The sequence below is a fragment of the Engystomops pustulosus genome, chromosome 1 (assembly GCF_040894005.1).
Source record: "Engystomops pustulosus chromosome 1, aEngPut4.maternal, whole genome shotgun sequence".
In the NCBI taxonomy this organism is placed as follows: domain Eukaryota; kingdom Metazoa; phylum Chordata; class Amphibia; order Anura; family Leptodactylidae; genus Engystomops; species Engystomops pustulosus.
Genome location: NC_092411.1, coordinates 108,438,348 through 108,464,201, shown reverse-complemented (window position 1 = coordinate 108,464,201; position 25,854 = coordinate 108,438,348). Strand labels below are relative to the sequence as shown.

General features: G+C 37.8%; 1 protein-coding gene across 2 annotated transcripts in view; it reads left to right on the top strand.

The window, feature by feature from the left end:
- The window catches only part of ERCC6L2 (ERCC excision repair 6 like 2), a 134,059-nt gene extending 110,106 nt beyond the window's left edge, over nucleotides 1-23,953 (top strand). For both annotated transcript variants that reach the window (XM_072150832.1, XM_072150833.1), the window contains 2 exons: nucleotides 15,326-15,483; nucleotides 21,734-23,953. In XM_072150832.1, coding sequence (XP_072006933.1) covers nucleotides 15,326-15,483; nucleotides 21,734-22,592 — 1,017 coding nt within the window. In that variant the 3' untranslated portion in view covers nucleotides 22,593-23,953. The remainder of the gene's footprint in view (nucleotides 1-15,325; nucleotides 15,484-21,733) is intronic.
- Nucleotides 23,954-25,854: the final 1,901 nt, after the last annotated feature.

Here is a 25,854-nt window from a genome sequence, read left to right as displayed (position 1 = left end):
AACATAGAGATTTTGGGTCCATGGCCTCCCGTCAAGAGACAGGTGGACAAACAAAAATCAACAAATTGTGACAAAATGCAAGCATTGATTGTGCCAGAGTGGACTGCTATCAGTCAGGATTTCGTCCAGAAGTTTAGCTGCCATGGAGAATTGCAGAGGTCATGAAGAAGGGTCAGCACTGCAAATATTGACTTGCTGCATTAACTCATTCTAATTGTCAATAAAAGCTTTTGTTACTCATAATATGTTTGCACTTGTATTTCTGTATGTGATAAAAACACCTGACAAACACACATAAAAACCAGAGGGCAACAGATCATGTGAAAATATAATATTTGTGTCATTCTCAAAACTTTTGGCCATGACTGTAGCAACATGAGAACCCAGGTGAAAAACAGAAATCAGTCTGTATGGATATGTTTGTTTTAAAACTCTCTGCTGCTATCAGGTTAGTAGGGGAATCATGCTTTCTCGGTTCAAACAACTCAGATGGCTTCCAGAGTAATATTGCAGCAGGTTCTAGCGCTATGGTTTTCGCACATAAACTGACAAAAATTGACAGTTGGTATCACTGAGGGCCAAAAGGCAATATTATGGCACATGTCCACCATATGTGGTAAATGTCTCCTTCTGCTACCCCGCATTCCCCAGCACTCCACAGGAATAGCGTTATCAATAGTGTGTAGCAACTTTGGAGTTTTATACCATCTAGTGAGTAACTTATACAAGTTTTCTTGGACTTTGATACATCTAGAGAACCCATGGGCATTTTGGAGAATCTGATTAATCTCCTTAAATGTGAAGGTGATATTTAAATCCCTTTGCATCTATCTAAATAAGTAAGGGGCCCTGTCTGTTTGTAATTCCACAAGTTTAGAAATAATCTTGGCATATACCCACTTGCGCCTGGTGGGTTAAGAGGTAAAATTTAGTAACCACATGGTTTCAAATTGTGGAAGTATCAATTAAGGTATATTATTGCAAATAAATTCCACTCTATGGGGGATATTTATCATACGCTGGCTTGTGTGCCAGCGTATGATAACCCCGCCGCTGCATTTTCGCAGCTACCGCCTCTTACTGTATTAGGCAGGGTGCCGCACAGCGTTTATCCTACACCAGCAGGGCCTGCCGCAGAAATAAAAACACCCCACAACTTTTCAGTAGTAACATCCCATGCCGGCCCACTCCCGGTCAGCCGCGGCCTCCGCTTGGCCGGCCCCACTGGCGTGAAGGTGGCAGATTGGGGCAAATAATCTCAAGTGCTAGCTAGTCTCTAAAACCTTCTTAAGTTTTTCCTCTGTGAATGGAAGTAGGAGAGAAGCTTTTTCTGAAACCGTCAAAGAGGGTAGCATGAGGTTAAGAATTTAGTAATGGAATGATTGGTTTGTGCACGGTTTGGTGCAAGGTTGAACAGGTCGGAGTAAAATGACCAAAAAGCATCTGCTATCTTGCATCCATCTGCTGTTGTTTCACCTTTCTGAGTTGCGATAGAGTGGACATAGGCTTTCTCCCTCTGCTTCTTGACCAGTAGATCATTAACTTATTTCCCCTGTCACCATGCATGTAAAACTTGTATTTAGATAATTGGCTGACTTTACATTGAGCAAGTTTAGAGTAGCTAGTTCCCTGGAGGAGTGATGCTTAGCTTTCATAGTGTCTAGAAGGGGGTCTAATAACAAGTTTAGATCTCCGCCTATGATGTCAATGCCTTCCTTGAAGTCTGTCAGGGTCTTGATGGCCTGAATAAGCCATAGAAGCCATATTTGGGGCATATAAATTTGCCACCGTGATTGATTGGCTATTCTACCTTTCAAAAAAATATAGCAACTTCTGGATCATTTAGTTCTACCACCAGGTTAGAGGGGACATGTTGGTTTATAACTCCTCTGGCCGCAGAGGTAAAAGAGCTGTGAAACCATTGGGAAACACCCTTTTGTGCTGAGTGGTTTTGCTGATAAAACAGATATAACATGATAACTAAGCTCTGTCCCTTAAGAGCTTCTACTAGAATGTAAGTTTTTCTCTGCAGGAGAGGATTATGTAATCCCTGGCTTGTGGCTGAAGGCAGAATAATCAATTGCTGCACCATCCCCCAGCTGCTGTGTATGAGTGATCCAGCTTAGTTTGGTTACTCATGCTTGACTAACCTCCATTTGTAATTACAAGCTCAGTTTCTAATGTGTTGATCTAGGCAGCCAGCCAGACTCCGCTTTCCCAAGGTCCTTAATGTTATAATTGTTTTTTCAGCAAAACCACTCAGCTCAGGGTTTAACCAAGATATGATCCTACATCAGTGTAGCTACCGCATTCTCAAGGTATGTTTGCTTCATAATGCATCAAATCAAATAGTAGGGGACCACCTGTACTTTCTCCTGGACCCAGCTGCCTTTAAGAATCCTTAATAATAATAATATCTGCACTACGTTCTCCCATGCAAAAGGGATAAAACAAACTGTCTAGTGGAGACTAGAACTCCTCTCCCATTCCATTACGAAGCAAAACCTCTAGTAGAGGAATTTTTCAAGTGTCCATTTCAACCAGTGGCCCAAAGGCCTGAGAGGTAGCAACTCAGGTAGGAATGTTCTTCCTTTTGCTGGACCTCGGAGTGCCCACCGTAGTCACTGGAAGCTCAGGGAGGGTTTCTTCTTCTGGAATCGGCAACCAAGAGGGAATCTCCTTTGGGGAAATCTCTAGTAGCTCCACGCCGTCTCCAGGTCACCTGTTGTTCTTATAATGATCTGCTTTCTATTTTTAGTAATGGAGAGTCCAAAAGGAAACAGCCAGTGAAACAGTAGTTGCTTCGCCCTTAGGTCATCTATCAGGGGCTTCATTATCCTTCGCTTCCCCAGAGTTGTCAGGGCCGGATCTTGATATGTTGCAATGGGCTGGGAGTTATAGATAAGGTCTTTATGCTCATTGGCTTTCTTAAGTGTGTCTGCTGCATCTGTGTATTTCAACAGCCCACAAATAATAGCATAATAGCATAATGTTCTCATGGACCCCTCTTAGTCTCATGTACTTCCGCCTATTGCAGTTCTCTTGGTCTTCGACCCACAAGAGTGCTGTGTTAAGCTGCACTTTGTGCTGTAAAATGATGGTACGCACCGCCTCATTAAATTGTATGAACGTGGTTTGGGCGCTTTCCCGCTCCTTGGCAATGGGGTTGAGTGCCTGGAAAAGTGTTCTTTTTATAAAATTTCTTGAGACACGGCTGACACAATTTTCTTCCTGCATGTCAGAGCACTCACCCATGCTTTTGTCTTCCTGCAGCATGAGTGTTAGCCCCATCTTGGGTGATTTGACCAACGGCGTTCGCAGCTTCCTTTTTAGGAATTTATGTAGCTCCTGCTGTTGTCGGCAGGTTTATTGTGCCCCGTCAGGTGCGGATGTTCGGGTTCCTGTACTTCACCGCCTGTGTGGCTTAAATTGCTTTTCTAGCTGAGGTTTGGGTGAGAGGCACTCGGAGCTTTAAAATCAAGCCATTACACTCTGTGGCATGGCTCCGCCCCAATTTTTATGGATATGATCATTTCATTTCAGCTAGTTCTGTTTTTCTCAACTTTTTTGTACTATGCTAGGGAACGTAGACTGGACAAAATGTTTCTTGAAAACATTTCAGTCTTAAGGTACATTGGATTTACAAGGTAATTCACAATAATGGCGAATTTTGTTGTATAAAATATATACCAAATGATGTATAAGTTCCAAAAATGTATAATGAAATGTAACGATTTACCAAAATAAAAAAAATATTTATACGCTATTGAATGGTGGAAAAGAACTATTGATTCAGTAACACCTGTGTAATACGCCATTAACAATGATCAGTAGGCACTTTATGTAAAGATATGTGGTGGGCGCCAGCAAGTGCAGCCTGCTACTAGAAAAGTCCCATTGTGCAACTGCAGTCTTGCTCTGATATTGCCTAATAACCCTTCAGTTGTTTTTCACAGGATTTTATCTGAAGTGCTGCACCTTTTTACATTGATATTGAGTCATTACATTAAATATGTTTGTACAACAGAACAGGTTTGCTGGTTAACACCCATAGTGAAATTCATTTTTTAATTAAATGCAATTATGGGATTACAAATAATCGGTGAAGTAATTTAAAGGAAATCTAGGAATCAATCTTGATAAACCAGGCTCACTTACTCATAGATCCAGGCACCATGACTGTGACAAAATCCTTATATTTGTTAACCATGAACTCCTTACTTGAAAGTTAATAAACTTTTAAAATGATGCTAATAAACCTGAAGGGCTTCCTCAGCACTTCCCTCCTTCCTCTGTCTGATGTAATCTCACCGCAACTGAGTTAGTTCCAGCACAGTTGGGGGGGGGGGGGGGAGTCCTCCTTCCACACGCTAACAGCCTGTGAATCTGCAGCACAAAGGGGCTTTGATAACACCCCCCAGAGCCCTTCTGACTCCTAGGCATAAATGTAAAAGTTTTTTTTTAGAAGGATGGGCCTTTGATAAAAATATTAGAAGATTACCACAGTCACAGTGTCCCTAGTTTATCATGCGTGGGGTATTCCTATTTTGTCAAATTAATGTTATTGTTTGTATGATGAAAACTTATACAATTTTCCAATATACTTTTTGTATCAATTCTTCACTGTTTTCTAGATCTCAGCTTGCTGTCCTTTCATAGAAAGCTTCTATGGTTACATACTTTTAGACCCTCGATAGAAGGTAGAAGCGGATTATTACCACTTTTGCCTTTTCCTTTTTTCAATACATAGCACCGATTGAGCACTATCCAGTGAATAAACCCAGCGATCACATGATTGCTGTGTGTGAAACAGTTAAGCAGAGCTGTTGGGTCTTAGCAGACCAAGTATAGTTTTCCCCTGTAACTGAAGCTCTTGGAAATGCTCAGTTACAGTGGAATACTTGTAAAAAAAAAAAGGGAAAATGCCTTCCAGGGGTCTTTTATGATGTCATCTGGACATTATAAAGTTAAAAAAAGAGATACACAGAATATAAAGATTTTTTAAATCCTGATAATATTTACTAACCCTCTGTGTCGCAAAAAAACGTGACACAAATTTTTAAGGTAGTACAACAAAAAATGCAGTTATGGCCCTTAAACCACAAAATGCCTGGTTATTAAAGTATATTTAGGCCTCGTCATTAAGGAGATTATGCTAATAACATGCTTTTTGACTGTTTTAAATTAGCAACTAGAATTTTATTTTACCTGGCTATAAAAATTGGAAAACAAATTAACTGATTAACACAGCAGTAAAAGATTTTCCTAAAGATGTACTTATAAAGGGTTGTATCTTACACAGATATCAATAATAAATTATATACTATAAATGTACAAATCTTTATTTTTAAGAAGAACCATGTCTTGATAGAGAACTTTATTGAAAACAAAGGAATAAATTATAATCTTTCTGTTTTGCTACAAGAAGCTAATAATAAAAGGGTCATGAATGATACCGGTTTAGCATGATCAGCCTTGTCCATGAGCCATTTATACCCTGAAATAATGTGCTTAGATTTCTCTAGCAAGCCACAGATTGTCAAATGGGTTGCTGAAAATGAAGATATTAGAAAGATCTCCTTTCACTGGGAACACAACAGACAGTTAAATGAACTCTCTTTCAGTGTGAGTTTGCGGTAGGTCTTGTAACTGATTGGCATGGATCCCAGAATGCTGATTTAAGACAATTCAAGGATAATTCATGGTTGCCTGAGGCTTACACCAGCATTAAACCTTACAATATTATGTTTACTGTTACATTTTGTATCCCCAGGCAAAAATCCTTGACCAGTTAAATTGTAAAGAGCAAGAGTTTCTTAACATGTTTTCACAAATGTAATTAAAAGTTTTTTTATATTCTTTTGAGTTCTGAATGCCATCTGTGTTGACTTATTTACAATGCATGTTTTTACAGTCATCAGGTTTTCTTTTTTCTTTGCAGAGACAAGTGAGTGAGTGACTTTTATTTTATTGGATTTGGATGTTATTCTAATAAGTATGTTTTCATCTCCTTTATTTGAACAGATGTGTAAATAAACTGCATTGTTGCTTCATGTACTATAGCTTTTTTTTTAAGGAGTAAAGTTTAAGCCTAATAAAAACAACATTTTTTGGCAAGACTAGACCGGCAATGAATCAAGCATTACAATTCCTAATACTTAAAGGTAACTATTCAATTGAATATTTACCACTGTATATCTGTACCGAGCAGTAGTTACCAGGAATTGCTGACAGAACTCAATTATGATTCTGATGTTTAAAACAATGTAATCACTTCATTCAAATTTCAGATTCATATTTTGTTACATGACAGAACAAATTTTTCTGGTTTCAATCAGTATCACATTGCACCTTTTGTACCCTGTGAAATTTCACACTAGTATTATACCAAATGGGCTCAGTTTGCTAATTTTGATGCCAGTTCATGTAATTGACACACCAGTAAATTCTGAACCATTCCAGGCTGTTGAATTGCTTGATGTTGATCAATGTATTAAGTTGCGGGAATATTCAATCAACATGTAGAGAAAATATTGAGGAAGGCTTAATATGTGTTCTTGTATATGAGAGAAAAACATCCTTATGTTTTATCATTTTATTTTTCTATTTTAGATGACTTTATATGAAATGGCATAGGAATATGTATGCCAGATAATGCTGTGTTGAATAAAGGCAGAATGGATTTAGTGAATCTATAAAACTATACTTTATGTTTTAGCCATTGGTTACCATTGTTACTGATGATGTTTTACTTCCTATCCCCCTATACCAGTGGTGGTGAACCACTGGTGCCCTTTCTGTGGGCACTCAGGCCATTGTCCAAATGTCACCAAACAAGACCATATCCCCCAAATCTTCCTGCAGTCCCAAGCAACTTAAAAGATACGGCTCTCAGAGCTATTTTAAAGCGACATTTCATTGTCTGTTTGAACTGCGGGAAAAGTGAGAAGGTGTGGACAAAACTGCATTGTCTTTGGAGGTCCTCCTGCTCGACCCACCATTCTTCCTGGAGAGAAGCTACAATGATGGTCTGAATTTGCCCACTTTCTTTCAACTGCATTGGTGGCCTTAGGAGAGCCAATACAATTGAATGATGTTGAAGAACAGGTAGCAATAAGTTACTGCTTGAAATGCTATGTTGGCACTTCATGGTAAATAAGTGGATTTTGGTTGTAGTTTGGGCACTCTGTCTCTAAAGGGTTCACCATCACTGCGCTATACTATGCCCCCTCTTATTTTGTTATTTTGTACTTCTTCCCCTAAGCCCCACCCTTTTTCCCCAGGTTTTAACCTTGAACCACAATTTCATTTAAACTTGCCTGTATTTGCCTTAGTCGACCTTACAAGTTCTCTTTATACAAAAATGATTTTTCTTTTTGAACTTATCACTGCATCTAAATTAGTTTTCCTTCTATACTTACACATACCAGGTGGATATAGAGATTTTGTTAACGTTTCTTATTATTTAACTTATTACTAACATGGTAGACTGCCACTTACAGAGTCAACAGAAATATTGGGGACAATTTATCAATCTGTTGACAGAATTGTGTCATAATTTGCACCAAAAAAGTGTCCGTATCACATTTATCAAGGGCTATATACAGTTTTCATGCACCTTTACAAAGATCACGACAAAGGGGGCATGACCTTTGAAAAGAGGATGTGATGTCACACGAAAAGAAAGTGTGCCAAAAATTGTGCTAACGTGACAGAATTTTGTTGCAGCTTTCTGCATAAACTAAGGAAACTAGTAGGAGGGCAAAGTCTTATACAGGCAGTCCCCGGGTTACGTACAAGATAGGTTCTGCAGGTTTGTTCTTAAGTTGAATTTGTATGTAAGTCGGAACTGTATACTTTATAATTATAAACTCCAGGCAAAATTTTTTTTGGTCTCGATGACCATTGGGTTTTAAAAATGTAGAGTTGTCATAAGAACCAGGATTATCTTTATTGATTGCTTAATTACAGATACATTTGAGAACTGTTATAGCTGTTTATTTTAACCTGGGACTAAAGTAGAGTAAATTACCAAAATCCAGAGGTCAGTTTTTAACTAGGGGTAGTCTGTAAGTCAGGTATTCTTAAGTAGGGGACCGCCTGTACTGTGCCACGTTTATCATCCAGAATTAGACACATGGATAAACCTGGTGCAGCATAAGACTAACTCAGTGATGGGCAACCTTTTGAACTTGGTGTGTCAAAATTCGCCAAAAAACCATCCATAACTTGGGTGGTGTGTCACCTTTAGAAAAAAAAGCCTTATTTTGTGATATTTAGAGTTTAAATAACAAATATGTATAGTTATTTAACTTACCTGCTTAGTGACTTCTTTGTTAATTGGTCAGTTGGTTTCTTTTGTTGGTCTTGCTGTTATTTAACTTGTGTGGGGTGCCATGAACTAAGATAAGTGATGGGGAATTATTCCAGTGATGGCGAACCTGTGGCAGTCCAGCAACAGCTAGTTTTAAGGACATTTGTGTCCTGAGAAGTGCCCCCCAAAGCAGTGTACATCACAGCCCAGCCCAGCAGAGATCAACTCAATAAATCAACTTACCTAACTGGCACAGGCTCCAATGACACCACGGACCTCTGTTACTCCTCTTCAGGCCGCTTCAGCTCCTGTGTAGATGTTCCCGGGGAGGCAGAGCATAGGTTTCCTCTTTGCAAACTGGGACTGCTTCACTCTGGAGTCATTGCGCGGCCTCCGCAGAGCAGGACTGGAGGACGGGAGCAGCAGCTGCGATCTCTCTGAATGAGATGCAGCCGCTCGGTGCGGACCACATCACCGACCGACGGCCTCACCGGCCCCAGGAAACTGCACTACAGCAATTTTTCTCCAGCAGCCGTGTGTCACTGAAAATGGCTACGTGTGTCAGTGCTGACACGCGTGTCATAGGTTGGCCATCACTGCACTAACTAGTCAAGCTCTGTACTTTCTTATGCTACATTTTTGTGTAAATCTTTCTCATTGTCTGCACTTATATTATATACTTCTGTAGGAAGATTAACTTTGTTCTCCTAGTCCTTATCTATCTGCTATGAATGGACTTCACACCTGTTTTCAGCTTATTCCCTGCAAGGAGGGAGCAGAGGTAAAATATGACACAGAAACCGTGTCCTTTTGTATAGTACGCAGTTTACTATTATCACCTGCCTTATTAACCTCTTCTCACCGACACTTGTTTTCAGCTTAATGACCAGACTCTATTTTTATAATCTGACATGTGTCACGGTAATTGTTTATTACTTCAGAATGTTTTAACATATCCAGTTGATTTTGAGATAGTTCTATCATGATACATTCTACTTCATGTTAGTTGTAAAATTTTAGTTTTGCGTTTCATTCTGAATACAAAAAAGTTGGAAAAAGTTTGAAATGTTCTACTTTCCAGGCAGGAAGACTACCCAAATAGCTTGATAACTAACATTTCTGGAATGTCTCCTTCATGATGACATGGAATTTATGTGTCCTCTAATTTTTCTAGGATGTTATGAGACTTAGAATATTAGGTGTGATTTTTCATTGTCAGGGACCATTCAGCTTTCAAGTGCCTTTGAGAAACCTAAATAATAGTAAAACCTCATAAATTACCCCTATAGAAACTACACATCTCTACGTATGTAAAAAAAACTTCTATTAAGTCTATTAACCCTCTAAGTATTTCACAGGGGTTTAACCCCTTAACGCTGAAGCCACTTTTCACCTTCCTGACACGGCCCATTTTTTCAAATCTGCCCTGTGTCACTGTAAGTGGTTATAACTTTGAAACGCTATATATCCAAGTGATTTTAAATTTGTTTTCTCGTGATACATCGTACTTCATGTTAGATGAAACATTTTGGTGGTATGTTTTGCATTTATTTGTGAGAAAATCAGATATTTGGTGAAAATTTGGAAAAATTCTCGATTTTTGAACTTCAAAATGTTCTACTTTTTCCACACATAGTCATAACAGCAAAAAAACTTAATAACTAACATTCACCAAATGTCTACTTTATGTGTCCATGGTTTTTATGCATACTCTTATATTTGTAGGATGTTATGGGCCTTTGAACGTTGGGTGCAATTTTTCACATTTTCATAAAAAAACCAAAATCCTGCTATTCAGGGACCTGCTCAGGTTTCAAGTCACTTGAAAGGCCTAAATAAAAGTAAAACCCCATAAATTACCCCATTATAGAAATTACACCCCTCAACATATGTAAAACAACTTTTATGAAGTTTGTTTACCCTTTAATTGTTTTACAGGGGTTAAAACAAAATCGGATACAATTTTGAAAGTAATTTTTTTTGGTCTAAATCTATGTGTTTTTCAAAAAATGTACAAATTCTCAGTGGATAAAATACCAAACGCTCCACAAAATTTGATACCCAATCCTTCCCGTGTATAATAATACCCCATATGTGGTGGTAACCTGCTGTACGGGCGCACGCCAGGGCATGGAGTGGAAGCTGCACCATTCAGAGCAGATTATGCATTGTCACATTTTATTAGCTATACAATGTTTATTTTTTTGGCAATTTGGACATATAAGGGCTTATTTTTTGAGACATCAGATGCACTTTACAAATACTTCATTTTAGTGTGTCATTAGCTTATTGATGAGATTTTATTAACTCTTGAATGTATGGGTGAAAAGAAAATTGTCAATTTTCTTTTTGTATTTTTTTGGGGTTTTACATCGTACACTAAAAATACTATAATATCTTTATTCTACAGATCACTACGATTACGGTGATACCTCATTTATATAGTTTTTCATTTATTCTTACAATTTTACTGGAAAAAAACTAATATAGAGGAAATCTCATTTGTTTTTGCATCGCCATCTTTACGGAGATATAACGCTAATATTTTTCGGTTGACAGAGCTGGTTTAGGGCTTATTTTTTTGCGTGTTGAGTTGTTCTTTTCAGTGATACCATTTTGGCGTACATAACTTTTTTTGATCACTTTTTAGAACATTTTTGTGAAGAGATTTTATGAAAAACAGACATTTTTCGCGTTTTGTTTTTACGGCGTTCACCATGCGGGTCCAGTAATGTTACTGAGTTACAGATGGATACGGACACGGCGATACCAAATATGTGGGGTTTTTCTGGTGATTTTGTGTTTTATTACTTTATTAGATATGTATAGGGAATGTTTGTGTTTAGGGGACTTTAACTTTATTTAATTAATTCTTTTTATTAATAAATGTATATATCAAGTGTTTTTACTTTAACAGGTTGGCTTGAAAAAGCGATCCTCTGATCGCTTGTTCAAGCTCTTCTTCATATAATACAGTGTAATACAGATGTATTACGATGTATTACACTGTATTATGTGACAAACTAAGCATGCTGCGCATGCTCAGTGTGTCACAGCCGGGTCCCCGGGGCACTGCGTATCCCCGGGGCACTGGCAGACCCCGGGGATGACAGCGGAGGATCTAAACGCCGCGGACAGGAGCCGGTACCAGAAGCATGACGTAATAATACTGCAAATTGCGGGAACACACCTCCCGCCATGCAGTATTATTACGTCAAATGTTGGGAAGGGGTTAAACAAAATGGAAGTGCGATGTAGAACCTTTAAATTTTGGGGGGGAAAATACATTCTTTTACACTTTCACAATGAATGAAATAATGAAATGCTTTGCGTACCCAATTTCTCCCGGGTGTATCGATACCCCATATGTGGTGGTAAACTAATATATGGGCACATGGCCATGGAATGTTACATTGTACAGGCTATAAAATGTTTTTTTTTTTTTGGTAATGAGGGCTTGCGGGATGAGATACAATGGGGCAAATTTACTTACCCGGCCCATTCGCGATCCAGCGGCGCGTTCTCTGCTCTGGATTCGGGTCCGGCCGGGATTCATGAAGGCAGTTCCTCCGCCGTCCAGGTGGCGCTGCTGCGCTGAAAATCATCTCCACGCGCCGGAATGCACCACCTCGGACCAGGTGAAGGTAAGCGGTCCCCAAGCGACACTTTTTCGGTTTTTAAATGCGGCGGTTTTTCCGAATACGTCGGGTTTTCGTTCGGCCACGCCCCCCGATTTCCGTCGCGCGCATGCCGGCGCCGATGCGCCACAATCCGATCACGTGCGACACAATCCCGGGGCAATTCAGGTACAATCGGCGCAAATCGGAAATATTCGGGTAACACGTCGGGAAAACGCGATTCGGGCCCTTAGTAAATGACCCCCAATGTGTATAAATAATTCATTTTTGGGGTCTAGAGCTTATTCATGAGATTTTATTAACTATTTTAAGGGGGACACAAACAAAATCATCAATTTTTATTTTGGGTTTTTAGCATTCCTTTTGTCTGCTCACCGTAACATAAAAATAATATATTATCTTTATTCTCTGGTTCACTATGATTATGTTGATACCTCATTTATATAGTTTTTCTTATCTTCTCTCAATTTTACTGAGCAAAACCAATATTGGAGAAAATGGCATTTTTTAACTTCTGTATTTTTCTGTTGACAGATCTGATTAAGGGCCTATTTTTTGCGCCAAGAGGTGTTTTGTTTCAGTAGTATCATTTTAACATAACTTTTTTTATCACTTTTTACAACATTTGTTGTGAGGGTATTTGATGAAAAATTATATATTAAGGGAATTTTTTGTGTTTTCTTTTTACGCCATTCACCGTGCACATTCAATATTGCTTTAGATTTATTGTACACATTAATACGGACACGGCGATACCAAATATACACTTTTTTCTGTTTTTCATACTTTATTTGGTTTCTATATGTAACTGTGGAGATTAGGGGACTTATATTTATTTAATTTTTTATTGTACAGAGAAAACTTGAACAGAACATCAGGCAGCCTTGGGACGCTTGCCAGACCCCGGGGCTGCCGTAGGATTACCCGGTAGGATCACTGAGGGGGTCCAATACAGGGGGAAAGCGCTTACACACCACAGTCTTGCCAAGACAGCGGTGTGTAAGAGGTTAAAAACACTGGAGTTTTACTGATCCCGGGTGTTAGTCCCAGGTCTGGGATTGGATGACACATCCTGGCACTTGCGTGACCCGATTTCCTGCCATCTTCTAACGTAGAAAGGTGGTGCATCAGAATAAGTACCCTTAATGGCCGTTGTAAAGTTGTCAATAAAGTTGTAAAGTTGTAAATATGGCGGTCATTAAGGGGTTAATTTATGTAACATATATCTTTGCTTGTTTTTTTTTTTTAATAATTTATCTTCACCCTTGATTTCTAATTTAATGCATCTGTATTGTTGTATACGGTCTGGACAGAAAAATAGATTGATAACACTACACTGTTAAGAGTCTTATTACAGATAGGGGTCTCTTATGATACGTATATTGAAGATTGTAAATAATTGGCATGGTTTATTAGTAGGGAAGTAACCTACACATAACTCTTGCTAAACAGGCAGTCCCCGGGTTACGTACAAGATAGGTTCTGTAGGTTTGTTCTTAAGTTGAGTTTGTATGTAAGTCGGAACTGTATACTTTATTATTGTTAACCCAGTCAAAATTTTTTTGGTCTCTGTGACAATTGGATTTTAAAAATGTTGGGTTGTCATTAGAACTGGGATAAACAATAAATCTTAATTACAGACACCTCTGATAGCTGTTACAGCTGATTATTGTAGCTTAGGACCAAAGAACAGCAAATTACAAAAATCCAGAGGTCCGTTTGTAACTAGGGGTCGTATGTAAGTCAGGTGTTCTTAAGTAGGGGGCCGCCTGTATATAAATACATTCACCCTCATCTATAATTGAAATCATTAAATACATTTTCATCCAAAAAAGGAAATGAAACCCCCTAACACTATCTTACCATACCTAAGTTTTGGTAACTATAGAAGGATATTTTTTCTTTCTTTTAAGGTAAGTAAATTCTTCTCACCTACTTCTTTATGTAAGCTCTAGTCATACATCTTCATAATCAATATAACATATTCAATTTCTCCATACTTCTCACTTTATACTCTATTGAGAAAATTACCTTTATAGGTAGTTGGTTTCATATTCATAAAATTAATTTCCTGCTCTTGTCTAGCAGTCTGCATTATTGGTTCATTGGAAAATGAAATGTCAATGTCGGATATTAACACACAGTAAAACTTTGCTTTCTTAGTACTTGAAGAAAACTTGACATATAATATATATGACGCTGGAGTTGATGGTGTGTTCTTCCTGCCATCATTGTCGCAAAATGTGAAATACAGCAGCTTAATATGAAATCCAAAGATAATTTTGAGGACTGTTTTTAACATTAAGACCTCCTAGCTCAAGCAAGCTGCTCAGTGGTGTTTTGTTAGGTGACACTGACTCGCTTTTAACAAGCTGTATAAAGAATTGTTAAATAGTCTTTGTATGTTACTTGAAGAGTGTAACTGATCTGTTAAAGTGATGTAAAAGCAAACTGACATAATAGAGGACTAATGACGTTAAAGGACATCCACCATCAGATTACCTGATGGCAAATGACTAGTATGTACCTTCCTGTCCCATCCCCGTGTGTACCCAGCTTCATTTCTTATATCTTTGCATGGCCGCGTTCATGTAAAAAGTCTGTTTATAAGATATGCAAATTAGCCTATGGTACTTTGCAGAGCACCATCAGGCTCCACTGTAATCTAATTTATTCTCTCACCAGGGCTGTGCCAGCGCATTCTGATATTACCATCTCTCAGAACATGGCTGGGATTATATTACGGTGGAACCTGATGGTGCTCTGCACAGCACTACAGGCTAATTTGCATATCTTATGAACTTATTTTTTTACAGAAATGCGGCCTTGCAATGATATAACAAATGAAGCTTGGGACACACTGGGACGGGAGGTGGGAGATATGTAATAGTCATCTACCATCGGGTAATCTGATGGTAGATGTCCTTTAACCATTGCTTTTCTACCACCAGTGCATATGTACAGTACTTGCTGCTTCTACTATTTTTCATAAAATTTTCCTCTACACCAAGCACTCTGACATACTGATGTGTGCTCCCTCTGGCAGGATCCGCTCTTCTTTTAGCTTCTAATACTCGTTTTTTTTTAATAAAAATTATTTAAATGAGCCTGAGGGTCTCCGGGCTTTATAGGTGTTAATGGTGCCTGGATCCTCTTAGACTCATTTGCATAATTGTTAACGTTTTTTTTTCTTAAAAACAAAGGTATAAGAAGCTAAAAGAAGAGCAGATCCTGCCAGAGAGGGCGCTCACCTTTATCTCAGGGTGCTTGGTGTACTGTCCTTCATTATGGTGGTAGATGTCCTTTAAGATTGTATTACAGGAAGAACACAGGTCTGTTAGTATAACTTATATATGTTTATTCTTAATTATAGAAATGTAACTTGGCCAACAAAGATGAATTTTTGCAGCAAAGTGGAGCTACAGCATCAGAAGGCTTTACAATGTGTCCAGTGGTACACAAAGGGAAAAAAGTTCTTCATGTTGGGGATACTATGTTTTTGGTTGGTGACACACCCAAAGTAATAAGAAAGTAAGTAATATATCTATTCATAACCACAATATGTAAAGTTCATACATAGAAAAGAAAAAAATTATTTTAAAGAAAATTTGATGATCTGCCCATCAAGCCCTTAGAGGACTCAGCCCTTTTTCATTTACAGAGATGTGTAAGGGCTTGTTACCTGCAGGAGAAATTTAATACCGTACTAGAAAGCTGGAAAAAAATTCCATGTGCAGTGAAATTGACAACCCCGAAACGCCCCTAGTACCCCTCCGCATTCGTGGCATATTCTAGTGGGTAGTGGGCTCTGATTTTATGGCTTTCATCCTGCAAAATTCTGAGGCCAATAACTTTTTCACACTTTGGTGTACAGACTTATGTAAGGTGTCAATTTTTAGTTTTTTTTCTCTTCGCATTTATTTTATACTAGTATTTCTATTATTTTACTGATGATTATTGACTGGCTATTGGAGGTCATTATACATGTCAAGCCTATTAGTCTCTATGAGACTGTAGGCTGCCATGGAAACTGATCACCCCCCTCCAATGACATCACAGGGGCGGAGATTAGCCATCCAAAATGGCAGTGTCCATAGGCCGCAATGTTAGGTGCTGTGGTCAGGTTCAACTGTGTCATTTCACAGGTTAACTGCCGGTGTCAGCACCGATCGCGGGAATAGTAGGTGGGTGTTGGCTGTATTATAGAGCTGACACACGTTGTGCATAGTTATAGTATGTTCTAGTGCGCAAAGGAGTTAATACGTAAGATCCGTTTTTGTGTAAACCCTCATACACGCCATGGATCCGTTGTTTGCAACCTTATGACTGCCAATCACCTGCCATTGAACGCATTGAAGACTACCTGTGCCACAAACATGGGCAGGTTTAGGACCTACTCTGTGTTTTGTGTCTCAAGCAGTCAAATCGCACACAGAGCGGTAGAAACCAGACTTCTATGTATGAACACATATAAATGAATTTGACTGTATGCTATCAGATGAAACTACAGATAGCTTACGGACAAAAACAACTTTCAGGTACATGAGGACTAATCCCGAATTTGTGTTGAATTTATTCATAAGGCATTCTTTATCAATATGGAATTAAATTTCAGAGAATTTTCAATGAACAGATGAAAGGCAGACTTTGCTTTTCAACCACACTTCAACAGAATTAAAAAATAAAATAAAACTCACAAAACAGCCTTTTGATGCAATCAAACAATTTCTGTAACTGTCAATGAGACTTCTGCACCTTTCAACAGGTATTTTGGCCTATTCCTCATGATTAAACTGCTCCAGTTGTCTGGGGTTTAAAGGCTGCCTTTTCCAGACGGCATAATTCAACTCCTTTCAAAGATGCTTAGTAGTATTTGTGTCAGGGCTCATAAAAGGCCACTTCGGAATAGTCGAAGGTTTTCCTCTTGGCCATTCTTGGGTGTTTTTAGCTATATGTTTTGGGTCATTATCCTATTGCAAGACCCATGGCCTGCGACTGAGACTAACATTTGTGACACTGGGCAGCGTATTTGTCTTTAGAATCCCTTGATAGTCTTGAGATTTCATTGTACTCTGCACAGATTAAAGACATCCAGTGCCAGATGCAGCATGGCAGCCCCAGAACATAACGGAGCCGCCTCCATGTTTCACAGTATTGTTCTTTTCAATATATGCTTCATTTTTCTGTTTATGAACATAGAGCTGATGTGCCTTGCCAAAAAGTTTCATCTGTCCATAGGACATTCTCCTGGGTCGTCTCCAATTAACCTCTTCACGCTCTGCGCCGTTCGCAAGTTTTATCCCCCTGATATCTGTCGGCAGCTTTGTTGAGATCGCCGCTCCCCGTGATGCCATCAGGGAGTAAACCGAAAAAAATCACAGGCATTTAAGGTATCGCCGCGTTCCAAAATGCAAAAACAAATCAAAATTTGTCACGCAGAAATTAAGCCCTCACACACCTCTGTACCTGGAAAAATGGAAGGTGGAGAAATTGAATGAAAAAAACACGGCAATGCGAAGGGTTTAAGTTCACTTTGGCTCAAACAATGATTGATGGTGCTCTCTGACACTGATGTTCCTTGAGCTTGAAGTTCACCTTTAATCTCTTTAAAAGATTTTCTGGGCTTTTGTTACCATTCGATTTATTTGTCTCTTCTATTTGTCATCAATTTTCCCCCTGCAGCCAAGTACAGGAAGATTGCACTTGGCACAGTCCCATAGATACATTTCTGTATAATATCTGCAACTGCAGTCCCATTAACATCAAGCTGCTTGGAGATGGTCTTGTAACCTTAAAATAATCTTTTAACTGAAAAAAAAAGTTATAAGTGTCAGTATATGGGGATGCAAGGAGTTTCTTTTTTTAATGCAAGGTTTTTGAATTTTAGATTTTGTAAAGGTATTAAGACATAACTCAATTTTTGATATTCTCTGCAATCGTAATGATCCAGAGAATAGAAGAGGTGTCCTCTCCATAAAAATAGTGCCCTTCATAATATGGCACAACTTTGCTTTTTTGGCAACACCACCTCATTTGGAATTTTTTCCAGATTCCTAGTACATGGCACAGAAAAAAGGTCTTGCAGGGGTTAAAAATACAAGTTATATTTCCTTAATAATTCATCTCTGAGATGATTAGACTGTACAGTGATTGTCTGTAAAGATTTAAGTCATGTATGTGGAGTATGGGAACAGAAAGCTTTAATAAGCAAGAAAGACTAGAGGAGAAGAAGGAGGACACATGAACATATTTCTTTAATAAATTATACAGGCAGTCCCCCAGTTTATGTAAAAGTTAGGTTCTTTAGCTTTGTACTTACCGTATATAGTCGAGTATAAACCGAGTTTTTCAGCACAAATAATGTGCTGAAAAACGTGTGGTGGCAGTGGCTGACGCCAAAGCTGTGCACCACATGGACGTGCCGCTGACTGACGGATCGCATAGAAGACCTGCAGGGAAGCCAGAAAGGTGAGTTTTGATTTTTTTTTTTTAATCAACTGTCTGTATACTCAAGTATATATGGTAAGTTGAACTCGTATGTCAGAACTGGTATATTTTTTAACTCCAGGCAAAAAAAATTTTTAGTCCCTCTGACAATTGGATTTTTAATATTTTGTGCTGTCATGGGAACAAGCATTATCAATAGTTTCATCACAGACTCCTTACAGCTGATGCGACTAAGGTACAGCATCCAGAGAGCTTCCCCAGAGGTCATAGTGGAAAGAGTGGTCCGTCCGTAAATAGGGGTTGTCTGTAAGTCGGGTGTCCTCAAATCGGGGATTGCCTGTATTATACATTTTTTATAATTATTGACAGTGGTGATTTATGCAATTTTGTTGAAAGTTTTCTTATGCTCTAATAGGCTCTGCTATAAAATAGGAAAATGGTCGTGTCTCTGAAAAATCTTAGCTTTACTCTAACTTTTGTTTTACAATTATATGTTGAATGGTTTCATTTGATATTTATGTTATTGCATATTAAAGAATGTAAAATTAAAATAGAAGTATCTAGAAAGTCTTTAAAATGTTAATAATGACCAACTTTAATGAACAGAAATACAAAATGTGTTACCAAACCTCACATTAACAACAACATACTCAACTTTGCATTTATATAGTGATAATAAAGCATTTGCACATTTTAGAGATGGTTACACTGTAAGGGTAAGACTGATGGCTTAGTAAGGGTACTTCATTTGTAAGATTCCTTAAGCTCCAGAAAAACCCTAAATATTTATTTGATATTCATTTACAATGTGCAGCAGCTTGGAAAATATTTATTAGTGCTTAACCATGATATGAACCATAAAAGTACACAAAATGATGTGTTAAATATGCTTATTGGAAATCTGCCCTTCTAATGAAATAGGAAATGATCATTTTCCTTTCAAAAAGCAAAACAAGGAATAAACCATCTATCCGGGTCTCCTGAAAGTCATAACGTCATTATCAGTGACCAATAAATCATAAATTGATAAAAAATAACATTTAAATATTAATATTTTAAACCAGCTCATAAGTGAAAAATTTATATTTTCAATATAACTGTGTAAAGCGCACATACAAGGGTAGTCTATTACGGCACCTCTTAGGTCTACTGTAGCAATATTCACATGTAAGAAATAATGGATCTTACCATAGACTTGGAGTCATGTTGCTTGAAGGAGTACAATGGGGCAGATTTACTTACCCGGTCCATTCGCGATCCAGCGGCGCGTTCTTTGCAGTGGATTCGGGTCTTCCGGCGATTCACTAAGGCAGTTCCTCCGACGTCCACCAGGTGTCGCTGCTGTGCTGAAGTCTGCCGAGGTCCGCCAGAGTTCACGATCCATTGCTGGGTCAAGGTAAGCGACACTTTTTTTTTAAAATGCAGCGGTTTCTAAGAATCCGTCGGGTTTTCGTTCAGCTACGCCCCCCCCCCATTTCCGTCGCATGCACGCTGGCGCCGATGCGCCACAATCCGATCGTGTGCGCCAAAAAACCCGGGGCAATTCAGGGAAAATCTGTGCAAATCAGAAATATTCGGGTAACACTTCGGGGAAACGCGAGTCAGGCCCTTAGTAAATGAACCCCAATGTGTTTGGTTCGAAAGTTGGCAAAGGACTATACGTTTGCAACTGAGTTTTATCTCAGACGTTCCTCATATGCCAGCCTACACGTTTCGTCTGGTAATGTGGCCAGATTATTCAGGGGTGCAGTCATTGTCAGGAATAGACAGGGTTAAGTACCCAGCTGACTTTGAGAGAAAGCTGACTTTGGCCCATCTACAGCTGAAAAGTCTAACTCATGCCGTGGCACGACTAACTGTATTGGCACCTGAATGAATCATAATTGTACTCCCTCAAGCAACATGACTGCAAGACTTTGGTAAGATTAACCCAATTTTCCTTACATATCAGTATTGCTTTACTAGGCTTGAGAGGTGCCTTATATAACATCCCTTGTATATGAGTTTTTCACAGTTTTTGGTTGAAAATAATGTTTTTTGGCTTATAACCTGGATTTAAATATGTTATCAAACTTTACACTTTATCAATTTATGGTTTATTGGTCACTTTGCTCTTCTATGCCTGAGAGGTGCTGTAAATATTGTAACTACCCTTGTATGTGCGTTTCTCAAAGTTTTTATAGAAAATATTGTTTTTTTTCTTATGAGCTTGTTTTAAAAATACCGTAAGTTATTAAATTTTACGTTTAATCAATTTATAATTTATTAGTCACTTTGCTGATATTGTTCATTTTGTGTACTACAAAGCTATTACAGTAGTTTATACTATTTTGAAATGTAAAGCTTTTTTATTAACCATTATTCTACAAAATGGTGCACACAATAGAGTGCTTCCTTTGTTAGTGGCTCTGTCCAACAAATGTATATGAATATAAATCAATGTTTGGAAAGTTTTGAGCTGCTGCTGTGGACTTTTCATTGAATGTGAAGGAACATGGAGAAAAGCAAGGATATTTATGTGCCCTTGTTGGCACTGGTTGTTCTTACTCTAAACATAATCAAAACTTTGCTTATATGTGATCAGAAAACTGTTTGCATGTCACAAGAAAAATGTGCTTTTGATTAACATTGAGAGGCATTTTGTGTAATTACCGCTTTGAGAAAAGTAAGGCGTCGCAACAAAGTATATCTAAACGTTTGCAAATTTAAAAAAAACCTGGGTTATACGTCAGTTTACACATCTATTGATAACATATTTTCTTTTGTTCTTCTGTTTTACTATATATGGTTACCACACATTTAAGATTAATGTTGTTTCAAAGATCTGCCAGCGCCCAGACAAAGACATATTGATCTGCAGTATGTATGAAAGTCCTGTACCAGTTGGAATCATTTTCTGTATGTATAATGAAAACAGGGCAGTTCATAAACGGTTAACTATGCTGTCTAAATATATGTCCCAAGTGTAGAGAGGTTAATTAGGGTCAAACAAAAGCAGAAGTCCAAAAATACCATGCATTCATAAACCAACATCTCATACAGTATGTAAAAGTTCGTGACATGGTTAAAAATGGATGTATAAACCAAAATGAAAGTATATCTTGGCCAATACCATTTTGTATGGCCAATTTCTCACAGTTGTAACACATTTCACCTGCTGGACTTTGGTTACACCACTGGTTAAATCATTTGAAAACATTATTGCTGGACTATTACAGTGAGGAGCCAACCAGTGCAAACGGTTTATGGATCACAAGTTAATTTTACAATACAAACTGTTTATATTTTCATATACTGGAATTGAAATCTTTTTTTTTTTTCATTTATTTTATAGGAGACATTTTGAGCAAATGGTAGCATATTTCAAAATGGCTTCTGCAGAGGAGCTTTCTCGCCATCTTGTCAGCATGAAGGCACATGAAAGACAAGCTATGCTCAGAGAGTTTTATACTCAAAAACATTGTGAAGTGGAAGATCTTTTCCCTAGTCAAATTTCTTTAAATACAAATGAGATGAAAGAAAAGAAATCTAAGACCAAAAATAATGAGATCAAAACGAAAAGAAGCAAGAAATGTGTGGTTACGTTTCCTAAGTTGAAGAATCAGAAACCTGAATCTGGTGATTTAAATAATAGGGATAAATGTGAATGGAGAAATGAAGCTATTGTAACCAAAAAAGATCATCTCAAGGACCCAAGAAATACTGAACCATCTTTAAGTATGTCCATGGAAAAAAACAGTAACTACCATGATAGTAAAAAGCCTCAATGGGAAAACATAGAACAGCCAAAGCCTGGTACAAGTTTTTCCAATGAAGTCCAACTTGTAACAGCAGATCCCTTGTCAAAACATAGAAATCCACCAGAGATCTTGAAGAGAGACTCTGTTGCAGACTTACTTGGTGACACATCTATACTGGATGACCTTTTTACCTCTCAGAGAAATCAACAGCCAGTACCTTCTCAGTGTGAACCTACAACAACCAAACCAAAGCACCGTTCTAAAGACTTCTGGGATATTCTTGGTGAACAGAATGATGAAAGTATCAACAGACTCACTGACCTTTCTGTTATTAAGAAAGCTTGTGAGACTTCAATTTTGCCTTCAGTGTCTAAAACAGACAGCTGGAATGACTCACTTTGGGTAAAGAATGACAAGTTCTTGTGGAAGAAAAAGGAAAACGCACCAGACTGACCTCGTATTTCTCTAGTTAACTGCTAGCTTGCTGTGGTTTAATTATTTTGTCTTACAAATTAAATTATGCTGTATTTCATATTACACAGAGAAAAGGATGTTTTTCTTTCTCTGAAATAGTGATACTTTTGTCTATAAGCCATTTCTGGCATGTGGTGCATTTAACTTAAAGGGACCATGTCAACAGAGTGCTATTTTTATCAATGGACAGTTTGCTATAGACAAAGTACTGTATATGTCAATTATATTTTTAAAAAATGTCTGTTATATGATGTGTAAAATAAATTTTGTTAAAGTTTACCTGGCTCCCTGCCAGATGCCTCAGCCAAGTTCCAGAGAGGAGGATTTCAAATGACAACATCTGTCTGCTCTGTAATATGTTCACTGCACTCCTTGTCACTCGGAGCTCCTGCCCCTCCCTCCCCTGATGAATTTTCAGCTCACTGCTCACCCTCTCCCTCCAGCATCCCAGTGTAAGGAGAGAAGTGGACCTGGTAGGGGGAGGAAGGGGCATGATCCATGAGTGACCTGGAGAGCATTGAATATATTATAGAGCCGACGGAACTTGTCATTTTAAATTTTCCTCTCTGGGAAGCTGAGGCATCTGTCAGAGAGTCTGATAAAGTTTCACTTTATTTCAAACACCATATAACACAGACAGTTTTTTAAAAAATATTTGGCATATGCAGTACTTTGTATATAGCAACCTGTCTGGTGACAGGTTCCCTTTAAATAGGACTGAGCTACAGTGCCTGATCGAGGGATAACAGTGGTACTCTAGAAATAACTTTGCTTTCTAAATTAGTATTTCGAGTTTTCAAAGTTTGCCTAGGTTTATTTTATGCAAAAGCATAATTTTTCACAAGAGTAGCCAACAAATGTTTTTATTTGTATTTTAGTAAAGTATTTAACCTTTTTATTAATATAAGAGCAAACTTCTTTAAAGGACTGAAAGCATGTTCAAGCTGTTTTACTGTTTTTGTTTGTTTTTTTGTTTTTTTTTATAAAAAAAGAAAAAAAATGTATATACATTCCTGAGACATTGTTATTTAGACAAGGCCTTTGTACAGCTGCAGTTTTGAACTTGTCTGTTGACCAGACATACATATGCAGCTCCAAAATAAAATGTTAACTCACAAGTTTTATATTATTTTAAACAGTCTGCTTCAATGTTCTTCTGTGACCACATATGTTCTTGGAATTATAAGGCATTAAGGGATCAATTAGTTTTATATTTTAATTTGAAAAATATTTGTTGTATATACAAAGTGACACCCTAGAATCTTTTAATAAAGAACATTCAGTTTATGTGTGTGACAACATGGGAAATTATGCAGCCTCAAGAATTTTATTACTTTGTTATTCTAATAAACAATTAGTTGCAGTAAAGATCAATGGTGCAATTACACGTACAGATATCTGTCCAATCAGATCAATATCTAAATAAATTGATTTGTTTAACTGGGCAACTGATGTGACTGACATCTGTCACATCCAGCAATTAACCTTTGGCAGTAGCATGTAAACAACCTATATAAAGTATAAATCTGAAAAATTATATGTTTTTTTTTTTTTTTTTAAAGAAAACAAAAGACAAGGAATATGAAAAATGGCTTACATCTGTGGGGTTCAGAGACTTCATAATCTATGAGATTGCTTTGATTGAACAAAAATCGCCTTCACTTTGTTCTAAAAGACCTAACAAGTGTAGTTCTCATAGTAGCACTATTCAAGCCACGTTGGATTCATACACAACTTTATTTAGTTTGGATTAGGAATATCACACCACACATAAATCAGAAGATACGTCAGTGGTATATACCAAATTATATAGGCTTCACCAAATACAGCCTTCAGTCAGGCTTCAAGTGTAACTTTAACCCTTTAACGACCTTGTCCCTATATACACATCCCTGGATATGCATCCAGATGAGGACCCGAGAGCTGCCTTCAGCAGCAGAATGATAGGTCCTTTTAGAGACCGAATCTGGGAGTGTGTATATCAACCTATGCATATGCAAAGGCTGACTGCTGTAATACACTGTCATACATTAGTATGACAGTGTACTGTATTACTTTCAAATACCAAGCAAATGATTGCTTGTTGAAGTCCCAAAGTGGGACAGTAAAAAAAATGTAAATAAAAGTTACAATACAAAAATTAAATAAAAAGTAATAAAAGTCCCCTAAATGCCCCAAAACGGACCGAACTCCTACGTTTAAAAAAGTGAAACTCACAACACAAACAGAATATGTAATATATCACAGCATCTGTAATCCGTACAATAAAATCATTACTGAACCTGTGCTGTGAATACAGTAACAAAAATACTGTATTCTGGACGTTCACAGTACCATAAAAATAATGTGTCATCTTTATACTATGGATCATCACGATTACAGCAATACTGCATTTATATAGGTTTTTTTATGGTTAACCTGTTTTGCAGAATATAGAACGAATTTTTTGCCAAATTTTCTTGTTTTTGCATCTCCATGTAACAATTGGCATAACATTTATATTTTTTTGTTTACAGAGCTGTTTTAGAGCTTATTTTTTGCGGGACAAGCTGTACTTTTTCTTGGTATCATGTCGAAGTAAATGGTACTTTTTGATCACTTTTTATGCACTTTTTATGTGGTCATATCTGAAAATTTCTGCATTTTTGTGCTTTTTTTTTACACCGTATGGGTTGTTACGGACTTTGTGATACCCAATATGTTGTGTTTTTTTTGGGTGATTTCACTTTTTTATGTTTTTGATTATTGCATGGGATGGGACTTCAGGGGACTTTTATTCTTTTTTAATAATTTTTTTATTTGCATTTTTTACTTTTTTTCACAGTTTTATTTTGTCCCAGGGTAGGACATGAACAAGTGATCATTTGATCACATGTTCATTGTAATATGCTGCAATACTATTCTGCTTTGCAGAATAAGCACAATCCTAACATGTTGCTACTTAAGGCAGCCCTGTGGTCCCTATCAGACCTCAGGGTTGTTATGGCAACTATCGCGGCATCTATAGGGTTAAACAGCCGCGTATTGCCGGGATCCTGCAGTGATCGCACATAACTGCTTTAAGGTGACCTTAAGGTGGAATAGCAATATAAATGGATCTGGGCTGACTGCCTGATCCATAGTCCTATTTATATTGCAGTTCCATAAGGTCACCTTAATGCAGTGATGTGCTTGAACCGTTCCGAAATATGTAGACGCGTGTGCGTGTCTGCTGATGTGCACACCAGCTTGCATATTTATA